Source organism: Falco rusticolus, chromosome 4 (assembly GCF_015220075.1).
Source record: "Falco rusticolus isolate bFalRus1 chromosome 4, bFalRus1.pri, whole genome shotgun sequence".
Lineage (NCBI taxonomy): Eukaryota > Metazoa > Chordata > Aves > Falconiformes > Falconidae > Falco > Falco rusticolus.
The window spans coordinates 1,204,370-1,228,535 of record NC_051190.1 but is presented as its reverse complement, the minus strand read 5'-3'; the positions used below and the strand labels follow the sequence as shown (position 1 = coordinate 1,228,535).

At 44.1% G+C, this 24,166-nt stretch overlaps 1 protein-coding gene across 3 annotated transcripts in view; it reads left to right on the top strand.

Moving 5' to 3' along the window:
- Positions 1–24,166, top strand: part of RBM6 (RNA binding motif protein 6) — a 58,779-nt gene that overhangs the window by 5,435 nt on the left and 29,178 nt on the right. For all 3 annotated transcript variants that reach the window (XM_037385689.1, XM_037385690.1, XM_037385688.1), the window contains exons 3-6: positions 1,620–2,958; positions 3,721–3,810; positions 4,817–4,886; positions 17,441–17,514. In XM_037385689.1, coding sequence (XP_037241586.1) covers positions 1,620–2,958; positions 3,721–3,810; positions 4,817–4,886; positions 17,441–17,514 — 1,573 coding nt within the window. The remainder of the gene's footprint in view (positions 1–1,619; positions 2,959–3,720; positions 3,811–4,816; positions 4,887–17,440; positions 17,515–24,166) is intronic.

The following is a 24,166-nucleotide window of genomic DNA, read 5'->3' as shown; positions in this document are numbered from 1 at the left end:
TCCATAAGGTTAAGTGGATTACATATCCCCGTGTTCTTGGTGATACTCCTTCATAAGATGTTTTTGAATGTCACTGGAACTGTTCTAAAGATCTGTATGCAACTGACCTGCACAGCATGATATTTTTCTTAGCTTATATTCCTCTGGTTGTAACTAGGCCCTGTGTTTGCAAGAGGGCTCTCTGTATATATATATAAAAAAATAAAATGGAGGCACAAAAAGCTAGGGTTTTCCTCTGTTGTTCATAATTCTTTCATCCTTTGCTCACGTGTCCACCTCAGTTACTTGAATAGCAGCATGACAAAGGTACTTCCTCATGGCATACCTTCCATTTTTGCAATAGGAATACTTCAAATAATTGTCCAACTGTAATGTTTTGAGAAAGCTCGTTGCATCTGAGCTACAAGAAACAGTATCCTCCAAAACATGTCTTAATGGTATTGATGAGGGAGTGGTTGTGTTTTGTGATTATATCAGTAGTGTGGTGGTTCTGATTTTTAAGTGGATTTTATTGGCATCGTTCTTTACTGTATTGGGTGGGTAATTCTAATCTTGAACCAAGTTCTAATTACTGTTCTACATGGTAGTGAAACAGGGGTGTGTAGGTTAGGAAGTCTGTATATGGTTTGATTAACTGTGTAAAAGTCACATTGCATTCTGTTGGTGAGTGATTCTGTAGTGAAACTCAAAGAACACCATGACTTGCTGTAGTTGCTAAGGAAATGTCCACTGATTTGGGTAGCATTTGGTGTTATTTTGAAATGTGTTGATATTTTATTATTCCGTATTTTTGAAAATGTATTGGAGCCTTGCTTAGATGAAAAATCAGGCAGCGCAATCTCAAAAAAACCCCAACCAACCAAACAACAAAAAAAACCCCAAACAAACCAAACCAAAAGAAAATACTTCACTGGGTTTTGAAAACCTGTCTTAAGGGAAAGCCATTTTCTGAGTGGTTTTATGCAGGTGTCGGAGACCTGATAGCTATAGTGTTGTAACATCAATGTAAACAGCCAGTCTGGAGGCACGAGCACAGGACCGTCTTGAATGTTGATTATTGGCATATTCCTGTGAGGCATCCTCGAAGTCTGAACTGATAGCTTTCAGCATTTTGCTGGTTTAGACTCCAGCACAAGGAAGCCTAAATGAATCTCTGTAGTATGTTAATAGAGCATGTTTGGTAACCTCTGCTTTTATGTGCCTCAGGAGGATGTGGTAAGTTAGCTGTTTCTAATGCTGCCCAGAGAGCTTAAGCTCAAGCGGTTCCTCACAGGTGTGTGCTGGTGATGCTAATGAACAAACATACCAGCTGATGGAACCTTGAACAGCTGCAGAGCTGTGTGCAGTGCAGGACTATGTGGATTGCTACCATCATTAACCCATTAATATTGCAGGTATTCCCTGTTGAGTGCTTCTGGAAAATTGTGCTGAAATGGGAGCACCCAAGTTTACTTTCTCACATCTGTCGTATGCTGCCTCATCTTAAACTGCCAAACATCAATATCTTCTGCGGATCTTAGACTCTTACACAACTCTATAAAAGTTTAGAGAAGAATGTGCTGCTGTGTAGATTTCAGACTCTAAGCACGTTATGAATAATACTGTCTTTATTTCTACAGTGGGAGCCAAGAAGAAAGGTTTGCTCCCGGGTGGAACAGGGAATATCCTCCTTCCCTTGATAGTCTTGCTCAAGAAAGACACTCTGGCAACTTCTCTGGCAGAGAATCACTTCCTTTTGATATCCAGGCACTCACAGGCCTCCTCAATCCTCAGTTTGCCAACAGAGAGGAACCTTCTTTCAGCTTTGGAGCTAGAGATGGACCACGTAGTGACTTCAGAGGTGGGGAGGGGCACCATGATTTCAGGGGCAGAGATTTTCCACCATCTGACTTCCAGGGCAGAGATGAGTCTCAGATGGATTTCAGAGGCAGGGAGCCACCCTCTTCTGAGTATAGGGGCAGGGATATGTACTCTGGAGAATTCCGGGAGAGAGAAGGACCACCTATGGACTTCAGAGGTGGGGACGTTCCTTCAGTGGACTACAGGAACAGGGAGACGTTCCGTATGAACTACAGGGATAGGGAAGCACACAATATGGATTACAGGGGCAGAGATGAACCTCCATCAGACTTCAGGGGAAGGGGGTCTTTTGATCTAGACTTCAGAGGTCGAGATGGATCTCATTCAGACTTTAGGGCAAGAGATGTGTCTGAGTTAGACTACAGGGGCAGAGAGCATTCCTATTCAGACTTCAGAAACAGGGATGTACCTGATTTGGACTTCAGGGGTGTGGGCACCTCTGATTTGGACTTCAGAAACAGAAATGCACCATCGTCAGACTTCAGAAATAGGCACAGGTCCCGGTCTGATCAGGATTTTAGGAGCAGAGATGTGGCTCCTCCTATGGATTTTTCAGACAGGGAAATGCCTCCTGTGGATCAAAGCCTTGTAGATTTTAGGCGGAACCAATCTACTGTACCTTTAGCAGAGAGAGAGGGCTCTGGTTTAAGCACCAGCAAGAGAGAGGAGCCTACACTTGGTCTAGATAGAGCTCCCTTTGGTAGCCAAAAAGGAGAATTTCAACATTCAGAAGCACCAGCCAGAGAAGAGGAATCCCTTGGATTGAGTCTCGAAGACGACACTTCGCACAATTTCCAAAATAGCTGTGGACCTCTTCCTACTCTTCAGGACCAAGAGGAGCAACCTCAGACCTTTGCTAACAAGCAGCAACAGCAGCAGCTTTCTGGGGGGGAGCAGCAAAGATCCGATTCTGATCTTGGGTTAAAGGGTGAAGGTGGCCTGGATTTCCTTGGAAGGCAAGATACTGACTACCGAAACATTGAGTATCGCGATGTGGATCACCGGCTGCCAGGGCATCAGATGTTTGATTATGAACATGGCAAGTCCTTTTCAGAAGGAAAACCCAGCAAAGATTCTAGGCCCTATAAGAGCCTTCAGGTAAGTGGTTTTGTCAATTGATGTTTCTGCTAAACACATGTTGGCCAAAGAATGGAAGGAGCTGGGAAGGAGCCTTCTGTTTGTATCCCATCGCTTCAGTTCTATCCTAATTCACCATCCTTCTCTGAGATCATCCTCATGCTCTGGGTTGTTTTAATGGGTACTTTTCTATCTCACAAATACTTCTCTAGAGAAGTTTAGCAGTTGAGAATTGCTAAATACGTAGAACCAGATCTGGTTCATAAAGTCTCCACGTTGAAAATGACCAAACAGAGGGGGAGGGTGTTGCGGGGAAGTAGAATAAACAAGAACTAATTTTGTTGTTTTATCCTGGACATTGCTTATGAGCACTGCCAGAGAGAAGCTACTGGCTTGGGTGGACCTGTGCAGAACAGTACAGTTGTTCTCATGCATACTTGGTTTTTGTTAACTTTGAAATCGGAGGGTAGTGATAACTACTGAGTTAATAACTGCTATTGGATTTGAATCTCCCACTGCTGGAAAGCAGAGAGAGGCCATTTGCCCGTTTTATTTTGCTGGGCCTAGATCCCATTGTACAACTCAATGAGCACATGAAGCTAGCAGTACTAGCCCTCCAAGAGCTCTCTGCATCTGAAACAGTGCTGTGCTTAAAGATTTGAGCCAGTCTGCTTATGGGCCTTTGCATTTGAGTTATACCCTGCTTTATTTTGTTATTGTTCAAGTATCTTGTGAGTTAGCATTTCTCATTTGTAAAAAACATATTGATTGTGTGAACTCAAGGACCAAGATTACCGGACCTGTCCCAAATATGTGAAGCCAAGCAAGCTCATTCGGCTAGGAGGAGTGCCTGAAACTGCCACAAAGGATGATGTAAGTGGGGTGTTTTTCATCCAAAAACGTCTGTCAAGGGTTGCTAAAAGTACTGGTTTTAAGCCTGGTTAATGTAGTTCAGGTGGTCTGTCATTTTCCCAAGGGAAAATCCAGGTTTAGGAGTCACTGTAGTGTTATCTTGTATCTGATTATTCTGGCTTTTGGGGAGCATGGAAGTGATGAATTTTTTCTGGAGTCACATGTGGGGTGTTGGTGGTTAAAAGCCTTGATACCAAGCTCTTTTTAACATGCTTTACTTCCATTGTTGCTTTACATATACCAACTATTGTTATTACTTTGTTGTTATATTTTAGGCTCAGAAGACATGTAGTGATTAAGTGACCTTGTTTGTTCTTAGTTACTTGAAATCGCTTATATGAGATCTTATAAAGATGGAAAAGGTGTCTGCTGCTACTGCTGATTTTAGTAAAAAACCAAAAAATAATCTAGACTACAAGATGAAAGAAGCTCTCTTTCCAAATTTAATTGGAACCACTTTAAATTGGTTTGGGTTTTTTTTGGTGGCAGTTCCAGACATGAGAACCCCTGCATTGCAACAGTTTTTGCTAGGGTTAGCTGTGGTGACCAGAGCTTCTGACACTTAATACTGGAGAACTCATGGCAGAAACTTTGTCCATCAAAGGATGATAAGACTCAGAACAGTCATCCTGGGTCCTTTGATTTTCTTAAAGGCAGTAAGACATCTCTGTCCTTACAAGGATCAAAGGTGAACTGTCTGGCTGAAACAAGTGTAATAAACCTTTGCACAGTTTAATTGTGGTGTAAATGGTACTCGCTTATTTAAACAAACCCCCAAAATACTTCCCAAAACTCAACAAACTGTTCTCTGTTACTGCTGGAACTTAATCAGGAAAATGTGTTAGTTTGTAACAGAGTTAACCTAGAAAGAAACGGAGTCTTGGGGAGAGAGAAATCGATGTTAGCCAGTGCTTTGCTTTTTGAGGTTTGATTTTGGAGACTGAAGTGGATCTTGGTTTTCCTGCAGATTCTCAATGCGTTCCGAGGGCCTGATGGGACACCTGTGAAGGACTTGCGACTGAAAGATTACAGTTCAGGTGAGAATGCTTTTTCAGTGCTTCTAGTTTCAAGTTTACAAAGAGGTATTTTTCACACCGATACTCACTTAGGCAGTTTGTCTGAAGTCTTTGATGCCATAATTGCAGGTGTTTTCAAATGAAAATGCCCGCTGAGATTTGTAGTTTGTCCTCTTGTCTTCCAAACTGATGGCTATGCTCACTGCTACTTTAGAGATAAAGTATATATCCTGGTGCCTCTAGAGAGATGTAGGAGCAGCAGGAAAAGCAGCAAGGCTATTCTAATAGCCATCAAGTGTAAAGCCGATACTGACATGGCAAGGCAGGTTAATTCCTCCATAGAATTTTATTTAAAATAATTATTATTAAATCCTTTTGGATTGTTCTACGTCTTGTTTCTGAGATGGTCTTACTGTGGAATATGTCCTGCACAAATAGTGTCCTCAGGAAACCTGATACATCCTAAATTTCTCCTTCATTAACATGAAACCATTACCCTTCTTAGATATGAAGACAGGTTAAAAAACCAGAGAAATTAAGTTTTACAAGCAAATATCCAAATACTGGGTCTGGATGCTCTTCCTCATTCAAAGAATAAAGTTTTGCTGTACTTCTGATCAGTATGTATAGGATTCTGAAGAAAGAAATATTTTACAAGGCTGCTTTGTGAGAAAGTGGTACTGGAACAAAGATGGGCGATGGTAGGAAATGCAGGGTGAGTTCTGGGGATTGGTTTGGATAATACTAGTAGGAAATACCTGGAAACCAGTATTTTTGTGTAATTTTTTTTTGTTTTAAAACCTAGGAAAGCAGAGGTTTCTACCTTCATCAGTGCTTTTTCTTTATTACCAGTATGGGGTTAACACGGGAAGCAGATGGAATTCTTGGTGTCAATACATTATATAAAGGCTTCCTATATGTTTAGTAACTGGGGAGAGAAACTGGGGCAGTGGGGTATTTCTCAACTATATTCTTGTTTCTGGAAGTCAAAGGAGATTTCACAACCTTCTCATGAACCTTTGAACTAAAGAACACCCCTGTGTCACATAATCTGGTCTGGCCCAACAAGCAGGGCTTAAGGGACACAGTCATTCTTTCTTGCTTCCTTTTTCCTAAGCATAGTACAGTGTGGCTGTTGTCACCTGCACAACACTTGACTGCAACCCAGTAATTGCAACATACTTGCTTTTTGCCTGTGCTGATGTGGTTTGTCAGTTGTTTTTCTGAAACACATCACTTTTCAGTAATAAATCAACTTGAACTGGGAATCTCTTTGTAAGTCTCTTCTCATACATTATGAGGACTCACTGCCCTCATTAGGCAAGTGTTGTCTTCTTCCTATTCCCCGTTTCAAAGGCTACTCAGGATGAGACAGTGTCTGAAGTTAGATGCAGAAGCCCTGGTATCTGCTGGTGGTTGCATGTACTATAAGGGTTGCAGTTTTCTGCTGTCTCTCTAAAAGCTCATTCTGTCTCCTCAGCTGCAAAGTTGGTTGTGATTCCTCTCCCCGCCCCCCGCCCCCCCCCCCCCCCCCCCAAGTTTTTCTGGTGATTGTGGGGAGGGAAAGAATAAAGTTATTTAGCTCATGTTTTATGAGCTATTTAAAGCCGTTGTTTAACCCTGTCCAGTCAACATCAGTAATTTAAGTAGTATAGCATTATTCTAGGTTACGTGGATGCTCCAAAGACTTTGTTTTGCATTATGTCCTGAGGCTGCAAATGCAGCTGCTAATTTAAATAGCTTTCTGATCCTTCTTATGCAAGATGGAGATGTCTAGGACAAGAAAAGCTTCCTGAATTGAGAAAACTGCTTCTTGAAATTGGGTAACTAGGAGCTCTAGTAAATTTAATCCAGCTTTTCACATTAGGTCATCCTATGGAGAAGTGTGTGAAATTATTATTGTTAACTTCTTAACTTATTGTTAACTAATGTTAACTTCTGAGAAGCTAAACCTGTTTGAAACTAGAGGCCAGTTGTGGGCTAAGCAATACTTTTACGCCGGGGTGTGTACGTACATATTCATAAGAATTAAAAGCAAACTTGCTGGATATACTAATGTCTCGGATACACCTGGGCCCACTGGCTATTGCTGTACCAGCTCAGTGAGGTGACAGCAGCCTGGCTCAGAAGAGTGTGTGCTAAGCCTGTCTGAGTGGGTTGTGTATTTTTGAGTGCTGTCCAGAAATCTTAAAAATAACATGAATCATGAGTATGCATGTTGAGTGAATTTGAAAGAAGAATGCCTGCAGCTGTTGGAGAACAATAACAACCATAACAAATAACACGCAATTAACTCAAAGTAAGTGAGGTTGGGATCAGTTTCACAATAAGATAATGCTTATCGTAAAGCTTATCTCAGCAGCTTCAACATGATGATTCCACTGTATGATCTTTCACAAGACACTTTCTGTTTTGGGGGAAAATATATGGTTGATTTTTCTTGGAAAAAGCAGCTCAACTTCCTTATAAAGCCGTTTCTTTTTACATACTGTGATGTGCTAAGGGAAGTGTATTTTCACTGAAGGTTGTGCTGAGGATGGAACACTGTTCTTAATATATCTGGTGTTATTTTTGGTATGCATTCAAGCTGTTTATTCTTTAGATTATTTTGTCTCTGAAGCCCACAGACTGAAATGGTGGCTAGATTTTAAACCAAGGTAGTAAAAGGAGACCTTAAGAAGTGGTGTAGTAATTCTATTTAAAGCAAATAGGCAGATATTTAAAGACAATGATAAAATGTCAGTCAGACTTTATAGTATTACCTTACACAACATTAACTTGTAATTTCCATCAGTTAGATTTTGGAATTGATGCCTGTATGTTCAGACTGAAACTCAAACCCATTTGTGGGGGGAGGAGGGCTTCTTCCAACATCATGTGTAAGCCTTGGCAGAAATAACTGCATTAGATTGTTGGCTTATCTTACAGCTTGCCTTTTCAAGTCTGTTTGGTCATGTCTGTTCAATTAATCATTATAAAGAATAAACCCTGAGGTGATAGTGGAATCTTCTCAAAGACCGTCAGCTGCTGTAGTCTGCAGTATCTCCTGGTGCCTTTTGCTACCTCACGTGGAGGCAGTGCTGCGGATGTACTGCTGCTTCTGTGGGTAGTAGTGGTGATGACTTGTCGGCAGCTCTCTGAGGAGGGGTTGCTGGTAAGGGCTTGTGAGCTCCCCCTGTCCCATCTGAAGGTACTTATCTCTGCTCACTGGTGTGTCAAGGCTTTCCATGTGGCTTTACAGTGTGGGCCTCCCACTGTGGAGCTGTTGGTGCACTGTGTAACAGCACCAGGCTACTTGTGGCATGGGGTCTGTCATTCTCCTGTGCTTATGTTGGTGCTGACTGTCAGGAACTTGAAACCGATACCTTTTGACCTGAGAGGAATCTAACATGAACACACCTTGTCCTGGTTTTTATTTCAATCATATTTTAAACTTACCTCCTGCCTGATTCTCATCAAGCTTTATTTCTTCTTTCCTGACTAATGTCAAACATAAGCAAAGTCTGAGATCTCATCTTGAGTATCTGATGTGCACAGAACTCTTTGGCTGAGCACACACGTATGCCCTGGAGAAGAGAGAACATGGAGCTATCAGTATCTTAAAGGGCTGCTTATGGTGGGTTGTTCACCCTTAAAAGATGCTGCAATGGTGTCCAAGTAGTAAGTGAAAACATGAAGCGTACTCTGAGCCTTCTGTTCAAATTGTTCTTCTGGACATAGTCTGCGGTGGGACAAGCTTGGAACATGTGTTTTCCAACCAGGATTCGTGTTAGGGTTTTTACCAGCAGTTGGGAAAAGCTGTTCAGGGAAAGCAAGCCCGAGAAATCACTGGCAGCCCATGAGGCTTTTCTAGCTTCTTTGCAAGGCCATCTGGGGAACAGAGAGAAATTTTTCCTGAGCTGGGAGAGCCTGGTGGAAAATGGACACACTGGCCGAGGTGGAGAGCAGCATGTGCAAAGAGGAGCTCTGTGAAGTGGACCTGGAGGACCAGGTGAGCTGCATTGCAATCAGAAGGAGCAGTGAGGTCTACCCCAGCCCCTTTATGCACCCTTTAAATTAGTGTAGTGCTTCAGAAATTGGGAGATTTGGGTTTGTTAAGCCTCTTCTGACACTTCTGAATACTCACTTTTGAGCCCTGGGTGGGGATGTGGGAACCCCTGTATTGCTGCACCCCTGAGGAGCAAAGCACCCATGGAAATGGGATGACTGGAGCAGGGAGGAGCTCTCTGAACAGCAGTAATGCTTGGGGCCGGAGGGATGTCCGCATGGATACAGGTGGCTGATGCTAAAGGACAGGCATCCTCCTGTGGTGGAGGTACATGCAGGAAATGTAGTGTAACCTGAAAATGTGACTAACCCAGCAGCTACTAAATGGCAGCTGCCTTCTCCGTTTTGAAAAGCTTTTGTTTTAGCAAGTATCACTGGCACTAAACGTGCTTTATTGCTTTCTTACCCACCTTCTTGCACTATCATTTACGTTTCGTTTAATTTCTCCTGACCTGACCTGTATGTGGTGCTTGGAACTGCTCCCCTTATCCCTCCCTTTGTTAAACTTAAACTGCCTTGGCCAAGTCCTAGGAGAAACTGGATTATCTTGCTTGTTTTCACTAAGCTCTGCCACACTAGTGCCCTGTTAAATATTAATAAGCCCTTTAGATAAACCTTTAAAAGGTGGGATTTTTTGTTCCACTCCAAGTGCAGTCTATCTAGTATATCAGAACAGTGAATTGTTGGTTTCAGGAATATTTCAGGAAGACTCTGAAATTTAAAATTGTATTCTTTAGTATTGTATTTTGCTAAAACCTCTAATCTAAGGTCCAGAAGTTTATACTTCATGATGAAAAAATTGGTACAGATTTTTGAGTGGTGCACCTCTCCGTACCAGGGATTAGTTCTCCACTTTCCATGGTGGTGAGATCTCTCCCTTGAACTAGAGCTGCTGCTGGGGTAGCAGGCATGGCTGTACATTTGTCTGCCCACATACAGCTGAGTCTTGCCTCCCTCCTTGTAGCTTTACGTGTAGGTGGGGTTTAGGCTAGTAGCGCTCTTGGGGGTCAGAAGCGCTGCTGAAATACGGCACTGGCCCCCAGCTCCTGCGTGCCGCGGGTGCCATCGTGCTGCAGCTTCTAGCCCTAGGTAGGGCTGGAGAGCTGAGCTGCTGCCCTGCGTGGGGAGGGATGTTTCTGGAGGTGTGCAGCAGAATGGTGCTAAACTGAGACCTTTTGTTTCCTTTCAGGACTGATGCAGTGCCTTTGGGAAAGCCCCTCTGAAGGGTGGATTTGTGGCCAGCCGGTGGCTTCCTCACAAAGAGGGCTTGGCACCAGCCCTATGGAGTTCAATTAGGAGTAGATCACACAAGGACTTACATTCTTTGGTTTCATACAAAGAATGCTGTGGGTTAATCTGAGATAGAGGTCTCTAATACACTCTGTGGCGCAGAGGTACATCTTGCCTGTTGTGCTAATTATACAGAAGACAATTTAACTCACCATCAAGGCTGGTGCTGATGCACTACAGGAAGAATAATCTTCTTTTGCTGTGCTCAGTGAAGGTTGTGTGGCCCACTCTACCGTGTCAGCCGCGAATATAGACATGCAGATCTCGGGGACTTGCTGAGAGCTGGTGATCATCCACGAGCTCACAAGGTGCTGTAGCACCCGTGGAGTTTCCTCTTGAGGCATGACCAGATCAGCTGCTCATCGGCAGACTTCTTCAGTCTGCAGGGGCTAACCTTTCAGAAGCAGGGGAAATATCTTTAGCACTGATCTGCGTGAAGCAATTGATTCTTGTTTGTAGCCAGAATAGCCTGGCAAGGACTAAAAAAAGCACTCAGTTGGAATTAGTCCATGGTCATCAATACCAGTCCTTGCCAGTTTTCCCAGCTGTGTGGACTTTTGGCTAGTCTTGCTTCATTTCAGGGCAGTAGCGCATTGTCTCTTGGAAGCAAAAGGCATTCTTGCCCATCTTTCCTTCTCTGTGATGTGGTGGCTTAGGAAATGGGAAGTACAAATCTGTTCTAAGTCAGCATTTGTGATAATGATTGTCCTTGGTTCAGGGTTCTAGGGCCCGTTCAACAGAAAGGGCAGCCAACATGTTCATCCATAAAACATGCTCACAGTCTTTTTGACATGCCGAAGCCTTCTCTCTCTAACCATTTTTACAAATGCGTTCACGCTTTTTGCATCTCCAGCACAAAACTTCAAGGCTTTTCAGAGTGTGCTGACATTATTGCGTTGATTACTTTTCCGAGTCATTTGTGCTGAATGACAGATCCTGGAGACCAGGTTTGCAGTAGCAGCACTTTAAAACCAAATTCCTGTCTGCAACATGTTCCCACATATTCAGCTTCCAGTCCTCTCATGGACTTTTGTGATGGCCCCAGCCTTCCTTGGATTCCAGGTTTCTGTAGAAATATAACGTAATACTTTGTCTTTAATAAAGCTACAGCGTGTATGACCTTAGCGTTGTGGGTTTTTCCCTCCTCTCCTCTGTGCTGGTGTACAAACTACCCTCCTGCTGGTCCAAGAAGGGCTGACAGCCATCTGGGGCTCAGGCTGTTGTAGTTCCTCTGGTTTGTGGGGCTGCCTGTGTCCACCTTTGAGGGCATCTCACACAGGTCCTTTCTGTGTCTTGTCCTCCTGAATGGAGGCAGGAGGATAGACTGTAGTGCTCTACCTTTCAGGGTATAACGGTGTTTCATGTTCTGTGGTTTCTGTTGCTGTTCTTTTGTGCAGCGCTGTCATGAATGTGTAAGAGTGCACTTCTTCTATACAGAGGGACCATATGAAGTGACAGGCCTTTTCCCAGCGTTTAGGTGTGGCTTGTAAATGCTCAGCCTTCAAAAGGAATTGGGGATATGGCTTGTTGCAGATTGTCCTGTTTAGTATTCAACAGCAAGCTTTTCCTGGTACAGCTCTTCAGCTTTACTAAACTCTGAAGACCAATTTATCTGTGCAGAAAATCTGAGAAATTTATGGATGCTCAGAATCCACCAGCTGGTATCGAGAGAGTGCTGGGTTTTGGCTTCTGGGCTTGTGTTAGCATAGATAGATTGCCTCCGTTCCCTGCCGTGCTGCGGGGGTGCCCTCCTAAGTTTTCAGACTGTGCGGACGCTTTGTTTTCTTTGCTTGCCATGGAAGGCACTATGCTGCTGCCCATCCTCACTGCAATGGCAGGACTTGTCATTGTAAGTAATGTAAGTAAGTGCAGGTACAGTCATTACAGTGCACATCCAGGAGTTTCTGGCTTCTTGGAAGCATTGAGTGCATTGTGCCTGCTAATAATAGTACACTGTAACAGCGTAGAGATGCAGAGGAAGCCCTGTGTTTTCCAGTATTTTCTTGTGATGAGGTATTTGTTCTTTAGTATGGATGGCCTACATCTGCACCTTTCCTTGGAGGAAACAGAAAAACTTGTGGATGGGGTAATGGGCATATTGCCAAAATCTCCCACAGATGAGGCAGGTCTTCCTATTAACCAAGGATTAGCAGGTTCTCTGAGAACAATGTGCAAAATCCTGTGTCCACTGCCCAAGCTGTGCAGAGGTCAGCATGTGAGACTGCAGATTCCCTCAAGGGATGTTGAAGTCCTTCATATTTGCTCCGTACTTTATGCTGTAGTTGTCTTTGAAGCAGTAGAACTTTAATGTAGAGTATTTCCTCAGCTGCACTCTGCCCTGCCCTGCTGTCTCTGGAGAGAGCAAGCAGCAAGAATATCCTTGCTTCAGCAGGCTGACCATGGCTCCGCTTTAATGTGTGCTCTCCAAGTCCTAGGAGTGCCCAAAACTGCAAATGCTTTTCTGTCTCATCCTACAGGAAAAAACACAAGTGAAATAGTGTTGGAATGGTTGAGAAGCTCCTGTTTGCCAAGACTCCATCACTATCATCCTCTGCCCTCAGGCTCCTTGGCCCCACCTGGCAGATGCAGGGATCTTCATAGCTGGCCCAGCTGTCCAGTTTAGCACAGTGTCTTTTGGCAGCCTGTTACATGGAGTTACTTTAATAGGAAGCCATCGTCTTACCTTCCAGGCCAGAGGAGGGAGAGAATATCTTCGTATTGCACCACAGCAGACAAGCATTTTGTAGTAGTCGTTTTTGTGGCAGGTGACGGTTCACCATGGACTTAAGGTTACCTGATACTTTAAGCTTGTAGGGGTGGGTGGTGATGTGACTTACTGCATGCTCGTTCCTAGAATCAGGAAGCTGGGTCACCTCTCAAATTGGATCTGTTTGTCATGTGGCCATCACGCCTCCTTTCCAAAAGTGTCTTTGGTTTGGCATAGACGGGGCTGCTGTCATTACGTGATCTTTTAATTTGGCCTCCTAAAACTTCAGAGATATTTTTTAGATTTCTTCACACTGCTTCCAGCTCCTATCAGAACAACATTATGGTTTTCCTTTATTTAGATCTTTGATATAACAAACTATCATGAAGTAACACATTACTGTGTGTCAGTTGTTCAGTAGAAACTGTGTGTGTATAGAAACAACTTATTTTAAGTTCCAAGTCTTTGATCTTTTTATCTGAAGCCAGAGAACAGTACTTTTAAGTCAGGCTTTCAAGATTTTTAGCCAAACCGTGGCACGCTAACAGGGACCTGCTATTTGTTGTCAAAATTCACTTCACTAAAACATGTCTGTTTCAGAGGCAAAATAGCCCTTATTCAAATGCTTGCAAGCAGCTTCCTGGAGTTCTAAATGTGTCCTTACTCCTAAGTATTAAGTGATCATGCTCATTTTCAGTGCAGAACTGAGCGTGCTTTGGGAACATCCATAAAGGATTGCGTATACACAGAAGCACTTAAGGGAAAACAAGAGTCCTCTGGATTTTGTGTGCAGGCTCTCATGTTCTCCTTTCACCCGTCATATACAGCCTATGGTATTGTAGACTTGTGCAGCAGAGAGGAAGTAGTTAAATAAGGTACCAAAGTCCTTTTACACAGCTGACCTAAAACACGGGGAGATGAGGATGTGTGTGTTTTATGGCTATGCTAGGGCCAAAATCTGGATGCGTTCAAGTGCTGGAGGGCTGTTCCTGTTGTAAGGTTCGTTTGGACAGTGTAACTGTGCTGCAGAGTGCTCAGAGGTTGTGGGGGGGGAAATGCTGGTTTCTTTCCTTTTTGACAGTCTGTGTTGATCACATATACTTCTGCCAAAACATAAAGCACTTCTTACTCCATTCTACTTCTTTTATGGATCTTGAAACTGTAGTATTGTACTAATCAGTAAGTGAAGGATCAAATTAAGAAGATACCAAGATTTATATCTTCATATGAAACCTGCATATGAATTTAGGCCATCTTGGGTCAAAAACCCCATGCTGCAGTCTTCAGCAGTGATTTTGGCGTGGTCACTTCGTTTTTTCTGTTATGACCTGAATACTAGTGGGTGTCAGGGAACTCTCGTTCACAGGGGAGGACAGCTTACCTTGGTGCACCTATTGAACCGATTCCTGCTATTAGGTGCCTGGCCCTGTGCCTCTGTCAAAATCTCCTGAGCTGCTTCCGGTAACAGCAGCTGAATTGCTGCATTCTGACAAGCAAACTGTGTGAAGGCTTTGGAAATAAAAATATACAAGCTCAGCTGCTACACAAACCACTGAACCAGCCCTATGGAGGAGGCAGGGAAGAGGCATATAACAGTTGGTGGCAGGAGCTGCTGTAGCTGCTCCCCCTTAAGAACCAGCCTCAAGTCGCTTGGGTTTGTTTCAAGTGCCATGCTTTGGGTAATGTGATTATTGCAGATTATGAAAAAAATCAGCAAACATTGCGTTTTGAAGGTGCTCTGTAGCAGTGCTGTTGTTCCAGAGGCCTCCATTTCAGCAGCCCCTCCATCATGGTCTAAAATGGAAGGATGCTCTCATGGAGCTGGGGGCAGGGGCACAGAGCAGGTGTACCATACCGTCCAAGGCTGATGTTAATCTGCAGTTCTCGCATGCTAAGCCTGCTTGTCAGGTCTGTGCAAAGGGCTGGGGGAAAGTGTCAAGCCCCTGTAGATTTTTATCAGCAGTTTGAAGTGGAGCAGTGGCTCCAGGCTGCTCTCTTCTTGCATCACTACTTTGCTGCTGTCTGTGCAAGGACAGCTCATAGTCCCAGAACGCTGCGTCCCTCTGCCGCCTGACCACAAGAGCTGAACATCTGCCCTGAAGCTGCTTTTTGGTGGGATATGGGGCCACGGTTACTGCTTTTGGTTCTCATTGTACATTACTGCAGCTATGCTTATTAGAGGGGGTTCAGTTTGGTGAGGGAGGGCAGAAGTAAGGAAGTGCAGAAGGAGAAGTGTGCTGGTCTTCCCCTTGATGTCTCCATGTAATGCTCGGGATGATTCTCTAGTGTACATTCCTCCAGTCATCTCGGCTTTTGTATCTATGTATAACATTCAGCATTGCACTCAGTTGTGTCATGCTGGATTAAATCCATGTCTAAAGCACTTGTTTACTCCACGAGGCCGGGATGTAAACTGCCTCTCATTGTAGAGCAAATAGAGTGAAAACTTCTGCAGTCTTGCTTTCTGTCTCTCAGGAAACCCCCGTACTTCATATGCCCATGGAAATAAGGTAGCATGGTGATCCCGGCTTGCTGATTACAGCAGCTTTCAAAAATCGTCTCTGTGAAGGGGCATCAGGAGCCTTACAGGCTGACAAATAATGGTTCATGACCCTTTTCTAAACAGGAGGGAAGGGAAGTGACTCTAGAGTTCTGGATTTTAATAAGACTTTAAAATGTACTGTGTGAGTCTGCATGCTGTGACATGAACTGCCCAGAATGCAAAACAGTCTCCCAGCAAGGGGCAGCACTGCTCCTGGAGAGCAGCTCTCTTCTGCAGAGACAACTGCTTCGTTTTCAAAATGTGATTTAGTGTGGCTGGAACTGCAGAGCAGAACAGATACTATGGGAACAGCTGAGTGAATCTGATTCTGTCGTTCCTGCCAGCTGAAACCGTACCTCTAGTTCCAGGTGCCCACTTCATGTAAGAATATCAAATGGCTTTAGCTGCGTTCCACCACAGATGGCGTGCTGCTGAACTGCACCTTGTACTGAACTGCAAAGCACCCACATTGATAAATTTCCCTCTAGTGTAATTATATTGACTAAAATAATATGGGGAAGGGGAATGAATTCCTATGTGGGGTAGAGAAGGAGCTAGATTCAAATTGGAATTGCGTTACTAAAGGGGAATGTGCAAAGTCAGGATTGCGTTGTTAGAACAGTGTGCAGAAAGCTCCCAGAAAAAAAAATAAAATCAATAGGGTTTGATGATGAAACAGTTTTGCCTGGCCTTGTCTCTGATGTGGTTAAGTACAAAGATGGTGAAGAAACAGAGAAGGAAAAATTGGAGAGTGCAGCAAATGTTCTTTGGCATAGGCTTGGGGGAGAGGAGGGCTGTTTCCGAGCAGACTGGCGTGCCTTGCCTGGAAGAAGCACGTGTGGAGTTACCTTCCTGTGGAACGTCAGGGACTGAAGCAATAGGAACCAGATACATACCTGGTTTGAAGATACTGGTGTTAAGATGTGCATCTGTAGGAAAGGAGACAAGCTCTTCACCAGGGCAGCTAGGTGCCTAAAATGGTATAATCTGCATGCAGACTGGCTTTCCTCTTACTCCTGACCAGCCAAAAGAGCAGCAGGAGGAGGGAGCCAAGCCTTTCCTCTTGCTGTTTGCCCATGTAGAAGTATTTCAGCCCATGATCATCTGGAAAGAAGTTTTGGAGTGAGGTGGCCTTGGCATGTGAAGGGTGAGGGTGTGACTTTAGGTTGTTGCTCAGCGCTTCAGTTCTTGGAGGTAGTTTCAACAGCAAGGTTGGCTCTTAGGATGGTTTCAGGTTCTGTAGCGTTCACCCTGAACTTTCATGTGGGACGTAACATTTCAGCGCGGGTAACTGGAGTATGCAGTTGAATCATTGGGTCCCTTTTGCCACTGACTGAGGTGACAGCTTTCAGAGGAGTGAGAAGAGTAAAAGCTCTCTAGTGTTTTGCATCTAAACTTAAGCTCCCATACCCTCTTGTTACATGTGCAACAACATCTATACCAAAATGAAAAATGTGGAGTTCTCGTTCCTGCTCCACTGCACTTGTGCATAATACAAGGGATTGGACTTCAAAATTAAGCAGGTGTTGAAGGAAAAATGGCAAAGGAATCATGTTAATTCCTTCTGAAATACTGCCCAATTAAAATGCTGGCTATTCATGTAAAATACATTTGCAGCAGAATGACTTATCCATGCTTGCTTTGGAGAGCACTGCCTCCAAGGTAGTGCAAATGTGAAAATAGCAATGGAAAATCACTATGCCTTTAAAAAAAAACCAAAGCAATTATTTCTTGCCCTAAGGAAGGGGTGTGCCTGTCACTGGGTTGTGTAAGGGGAAGTGGGAACACTGACTATTAACATTTATGATAAACTGCACAGTTAATCATCATCCAGCTAGTCCCTGATTTCTCTTCTTTTCATTCTGGAGTGGAGGGGTGGTGGTTAGTGGGTTTGTCATTGGAGGGAAAGGGAAATTGAATATTTAATGTGGCTTTCTTTATGACAAGGCACTAACATGACTCCCGTCTGTATTTAAATGCTGTCCCCAGGTTACGACTATGGCTATGTCTGCGTGGAGTTTTCACTCTTGGAAGAGGCCATCGGATGCATGGAAGCCAACCAGGTTGCTTTACACTTCGGTCAATGCTGCTAGAAGATTTTTAAATATTTTTTTTGGTGGGGTGGTGGAAAGCCAATGAGGTTTTTTTGAACCATTCAAAGGAAGATCTGTTCTTATCTAATACACAATACTGCGGTTTAAATGCTGTTTCCAGAAGCTTGTAAAAGGCTTAGAAATGCCAGTGTGAAAGAGCTGCTGGACACCAAATGGTCTGCCCTCTTCCCTAGTGTATGTTGGCACACTGGCTAGAGTTAGAGGCTGGTGGCTGACAGACTCCTTATGTAGGTTTGGCCCTGATGCTTTTGTACTCACGCTGAAATCCAGTCAGAAAGAGCTCTGCTGGCATTAAATGTTTCCCCTGGCTGTGTGTGCACACACACATACACATGTGGCTGTAGGTGAGGCCTCTGGTATGCAGCTCTGAGTCAGCTAAGACTTGCACACTCTGCTTTTCCATATGCCTTTTGTGTGGGAGAGCTGCTTAATTGTTCGTCTCCCCCATATCTATCCTGTCCTTTGACAAGCTGGAGCTGCAGACATGAGGACTACCCTATGTGCAGTTGCACCTGGTAAATCTGAACATTTCCAGCCCTTAAAAGTGCACAGTAAACAATAGATCCCCCTTCCTTCACTGCATCCTTTAAGTCTCCTCTCTGCTGCCTTCTTCCTCCTAATTTGCCTGAGTAAGAATCTGTATCAGTTGTCTAAAGCCTTTTTACCTGAATCCCAAGTCTCCCTGTCATGGGAGGAGAGTCATGAGTCAGTTTCAGAGCTGTGCATCTGCAAAAATGTACTTACAGTTAATGAGTCTTCACAGCTGGGGTTTCAAAGGTCCCACAAAGCGCTTGCATTTGCCTCTATTTTCAGTTACAGAGGTACTGCAACTTACAAAAATGTTTTACAGAAATAATTCTGTTGCTGGGAAAGAGCCTGGCACATTCCCACCAGGGGGGTGTTGGTGAGCACAGAGAGTGAAGGCTCCAGAATTAATTATAACTTTTAGCATCAGTGACAACTTTTATTTCCCCTTCAGTGTTGCTAGAATTCCCAATTTGTTTTGTTGTCACTGGAGAATTTGTAATTACGCATGGCACTCCTCTGTGCCTCTGCATATACCAAATGCCTCTGCCTATTCTCTCCAGAATTCTGCTCACGTGAAATAATGTCTCCCTACATGAGAGCAATTCCCAAGTTCCTGGGAATTTGCGAATTCCTCTTTTTTCCTGTTGTTGATGCCTGCTCTACCCCTTCTCCCATTTGGAGCACCCCTGTGTACTTGGACAGGTGCTTGACTTGATCACATTTGGTCCATTGCTACAGCAAAGAGCCTGTAAGCACTAGTCCTTAGACTGCACTGAGTACCTAGAGGTGCCCAGTAAATCACTGTACACACATGCACATAAGGAAGGTCTGGCTGGCATTCAGCTGCTGCTTACATTGATCCTCCCCAGCAACAGTTACAGCAGCAGTCTGGATCATTTTTTGCCATGTTTCCCTTCCAGCATTCAGGCAGGGTGCAAGCAGAACACTGCCAGCGGTGAGGGTAATGCTCCCGGCCGTGCACTCTACCTGGGACATCTTAAAACCGGATCGGGTCTGAAGTCTTCCAGTTTTCCTTCCAGCTATACATGGCTCTGTGTGTGTGCAGAGGAAACCTGGAAGATGGAGCCGCTGGAGGGGCTTATCTCCAAAGCCTTATGTGCTAACCTTCACTATTTTTTAGTGGAGCTACAGTGATTTGTAATTAGTGAAGCAAGAAATGTGCTTTTTGGAGTGACCCAAGCTATATGAATTTGGTCAGGAGAGTTATAACCTGTGGATTGCCCCACATGAGTCAACTTCTCTAATTTGCTGTTGATGGAACATGGCAAAAAAAAAAGGCCTTCTAATTATTTAAATAATTTAAAAAATAGTGGTAAGATTTGTATCTGACCTACTGCAAGGGAGGAAGCTGACTTTTAAGTCCTTAGTAAAAGCCAAATAGAGATACTCAGAAAGGGAGTTATGCAATTCAGTTGTCCTTAGACAATAGATGTCCCATTTTAATATCTTCCAGGATAAAGTTGTAAGATCATCTCCCTAGACTGAGAATTAATCTGCATTTTTACAAGCTGCAAAACCCAAACCCTGTGTTAGCTAAGACATAGATTCTTTGATAGTTTAGTTATTTTCAGAAGGTTATCAGCTATCCCTGTCAAATTCAGTCATTTGTGAGAGCATAAATAGCAAAACAGTGTCAGCCCACAGTGACATCCTAGTCCCTCACTAGTCAACCTGCCTCTTTCTCAGTCATCTGTTGGCTGGGAATAAATAGCTTTTGCAGAGACAGTGTTTTTTGGTGCTGTTTAATGCCTGTTTAACTACCCCTGCCTGAAGAACAATTTGCTGCATCTCTATGTTGTATATTTCCTGTATTGTGAAATCCTTTAGCTTTACTCAGTGCAATGCAGAACCTACTTAAGATCATTCCCAAATTTGCTAACTACAGATTTACCAGGTCCAACTCCCTCCATTCAGTAAGTCTAGTATGTGTATGTGTGAGGAGGCTTTCTGTCAAGTACATTGTGATAAGGAAACGTCCATCTTCTGCGTTGCCCTAATTTTGTAGGAGAGTTTTATTCCACCTGTATTAATTGCTGCAGTGAAAGTAATGAAAATGCCCCCATTATTAACTGCTTTCCCTTGTTGATTGTTGCGTTGGCAATTCATTACAGCTCAAAGGTCCCACCTAACGTATGTGAAACGTGACGGATTGCTGTTCCTGCTAGCGCGGAGGTGTTGGGTGGCAGGTCTGGCAGAACAAGGCACTGGCTGCCAGCTCTCCTGCTGTCTTTGGGGGGCTCTTTGCCCTCATAGGGCAGATGGGCTGTTGAGTTGTTTTGAAGAACCTGGGCACAGCCCTTGTTGCAGCCTGATGGTTGGTGATGCTCCCGTTTGTCTTCTGTCACAAGTTGGTTGTCGTTTGACTTGTATGAGAGCAGACCTCTTTTCTGTCTGTGGTCAGCTGCTTTTCTGCTGGGGAGAGACAGGTATTTTGAATGAAAAATGGTGTTTCTGTGTGCTTGGTCACACATTTTCTCCTAAATAATCTTTCTGTCCTTTATTCTCATTTTTGAAAGGCTGTAGTGTGGTGCAGCATTTGTCTTACTGAGTTTTCTTTGTGTTCAGGCTTGGTGTAGCCCCTGATGTAATAGTGTTCCTGTCTGGGGGCACCAGATTGGCTTCTTGGAGGGAACTTTGGGAATACATCTCATGGCTTTTGTTCTCCATGTGCATTCGGACAGCTTTGCACTCCTCCTTCACCTGTAGAAGGAACAAACATAATAAGCTTGTTACTTGGTGTGAGAAAATCAGGTGGGAAATGAAGTACCCATCATGTACTGTTGTGTATTATAAAGGCAGGTGGAAAAGGAGAAGTGGAGAGAGCCTGTCTCTGCTGCCTGGATGTTCTACTGTTTTTGCTGAGGTAGAGCTGGTTGTTATATATATGGAAGCAGAAGGGGTTTTGTAAGCTTGGGAGCAAATGATTAGTCTTGACTGATGATGTAGTATTGTCTCTAAATCCTCTCAGGTCTCAAACTTAGCAACACTGGCAGCCTGAATATTTCCTAGCTTTTGTTGCTAGTAACCCACATCTTTGTAATCCTTTCCTCCTGTTTCTTAAGTAAGAGGGCAAAAATGAGAGAGCTATAGCATGAACCTTTAAAAATAGGTATTTTGAAAATTACTGTGGAGGTCTCCAGGTACATGCTGGAGTGCTCATTCCAGGACTTGCTGTTGTGCCTCCCTGCACTGAGGCTGATTGATACATCCCCGAGGGCGGTTTCCCCTGCAGTACTGTGCGATCCTGGTTCATCTTGCTGAGCACAGCGATACCGCCATTCCCTGCTTGTTTCTTGCTGGAGAGGGTGAGAGGGATTCTGACTGGATTTTGTGGGTGCTCACTTTACTTGAGCATGTCCCACCGCTGTGCAACTGAAGCATCAGCTGTGTGTTTCTCCCCCTCTGAGCCCATCCACTTTTATCCATTCACTGCAGTGCTTTTCTGCGTTTAGTGTGAACAGAGCTTCTGGTACAGATCAGGCTTCACAGGCTTTTCACTGTAGCTGTTGGTGTTAAAATCCACAAGATGCTGTGACAAGCCGGCAAAGCTTAGGACTTTCTGTCCTGAAAACATTTGCAGAAACCAGTTACAACTCTGCGTGGCTTCCCAGTTAAATACAGTAGGAGCTTGTTGTGGTTATCCCGAGAATGCATCTGGTCTGGTGACCTGTAGCCTTGGAGTATTTGTGGAAGCCTGTGGTGCAAGGAGTGTGTTGCACTTTGTAGGAGAAAATGTGTGTCCAAACAACAAAAACTATTTTCGTTTTGATAGGATATGCCGAGTTGTGGAGTCTGGCAATATTTTCTAGAACCTGCAAAATGCCCCCTGTAATGGAAGACGACACTCACCTCAAGTGTATTTTCACGGGCTGTGGTATCCATCATTTGCTCGCTTGATAACGCCACTCCATCTCTTCAGCTTTAACCTGCAGTTGAGGGTGGTGGTGACAATTGAGTGTGTCCACAAATACACTGAAATCTGCTTGCATGTTAAGCTAAGAGTGCTGGAGATGGCCTTGCTTTTGCTGTATCCTCCTTGGATTATCAGCTGACATTATCTTCTGCTTTTCTTGTATGTTAGGTGTGTGTGTTTTGCTCAGGTTGTATCGTTAGCACACATCTCTTTTCCCTATTAAACCTGTCCTGCTTTTGACTGTGTGGATTTCTTGAATTACCTTTTGGAGTCTTCCACTTTGAGTGTGTGTATTGAGAAGGGAAGGGCTTGTATACCTAGGCAGTGTTTCTTCTATAAACATGGTTTGAGAAACATGCGCATTAGGGAATAATTTTTATGATCCAAGTGACCTATGGCAAGTTCCATCCATAGGCTACCTTGTCATCAGATGAGTGGATTTCCAGGCAGTCGAGCTGACTCAGTGTGTGACCTTGTCACGAGCTCACCCTGGTCTTACATCCCTGAGGACTGACGTGTTGAGTCAATCGTTTTTTCATTCCCACTTGTGTCTCACTAATCACTGCATTGTACCATCATTTAATGGGAGTTGTAAGCATCTGAGCTCAGTACGGAAGTCTGCAGTGGGAGGCTCGTGCTGGGCAGACGCTTGCCTGTGAATAAGCAGTTGGATCTGCCTGCGATGACCTGTGGCAGGGTTGGCTGTGTGGGTGTACATGTGTGTATCCTGCAGTGACAATGTGATAAGCACACTGTCTGTTCTTCTGTTCTGTGTGTGCTACAGAGACCTTCCTTGTGCAAAAAAAGGGTGTCTTTTGTTGTACAGTGTAACTCAAAAAATTCTGGTACTGAAAATACTTCTCTGGACCTTCTTCTCTTCTGTCTTCTCAGTATCTTCTGTCGTCTCAGCTGTTCAAGCCATGTGAATCCTGTTAGTCTCTCTTCCTTTGGCATAGGAGGTTGTAAGAGATCTGCCAAAAACTTCACACACACTTCCTTCAGCCAGTGGTAGCTGCCCATCAGTGTGGTTTTTTGAGCCCTACCCAGATCAAAAAACAACCGTCTTCTTGGCAGCTCTGTCCTGCTTTGCCTCAGGAAGCAAAACACACTAACCAACATATTTTAAAATAAGTGCACTTTTAACGGGAAGAGTTGTGAAGCTGCATCTTCTTGCTCTCCTTGTGAGATCCCAGCTTGCCATATCCCTCTACCTCCCTGCTCTGATTCCAAAACCCTGTCCTCCTTTTTTCCTTCAGCCTCACCTTACCTGTATGATGAAGATTGTATGCGTTTGCTGCTGCTGAACGGCAGCTCTGTAATGGGATTGTCCCAGAGGACAGCTGCTCGGTGAGCTGCTTGGAGCATGCAGCAGATGCTTAAGCAGGACTTCCTTTGTATCTCTAGTTGCTGCTGGGGATATATGGCCTGGCAGGGTTATCTCGGGACTCAAGTATTGCTGTATATTGCAGAATTATCTGTTCTGTGTGCTGAAGTTCACTTGGCTGCTGTATAAATAGATTGTTCTGCGTAAAGCATCTCTCCCTACCCTTCTCTAAAACAAAACTGCTCCCCCTCTGCCCCCCTGGTCATTTATGTTCTGGTTATGGGTTTGTTGGGGTTTTTTTGCCCATTGATATTAACAAATCTGTGTGATGATGTATCTCTGAAGTATCCAGTCTTTCCCTGTAGATCTTAAATGCGTTGTTAATCAAGTTTTTCTCTCTTGGGATAGCCGTTCTATTTGCAGTGCCAGGAGTTGGAGTGGTAAATGTTAAGGAACAATTGTGATTTCCTGAAATTTGGTTAAATAACTTAATCCGTGAGTGAGTGCCAAGATAGGTGTCCAGTCTTCTCTGGTTGATTGATCATATGATGTGATGTGATACACCAGTACTTGCAGTGCATCAGTCACTCCCATTGGGTACTGCATGCCACTGTGCAGCATCCAAAGATGCATGGGGGTGGAGACTCCCTACACCGGTGGCTCAAAGTGAAGAACCTCTGTTGGGCAGCTGGACCTTTAGTCATGCCTGGCATGGCTGTTGTAAGAATGGGGATATTTGAAAACTTTTGCTTGTGAATATGAAGTGCAGCATGAACCACAGATAAGTCTGCTCCCTGCCCCTTCCACAGGGCAGA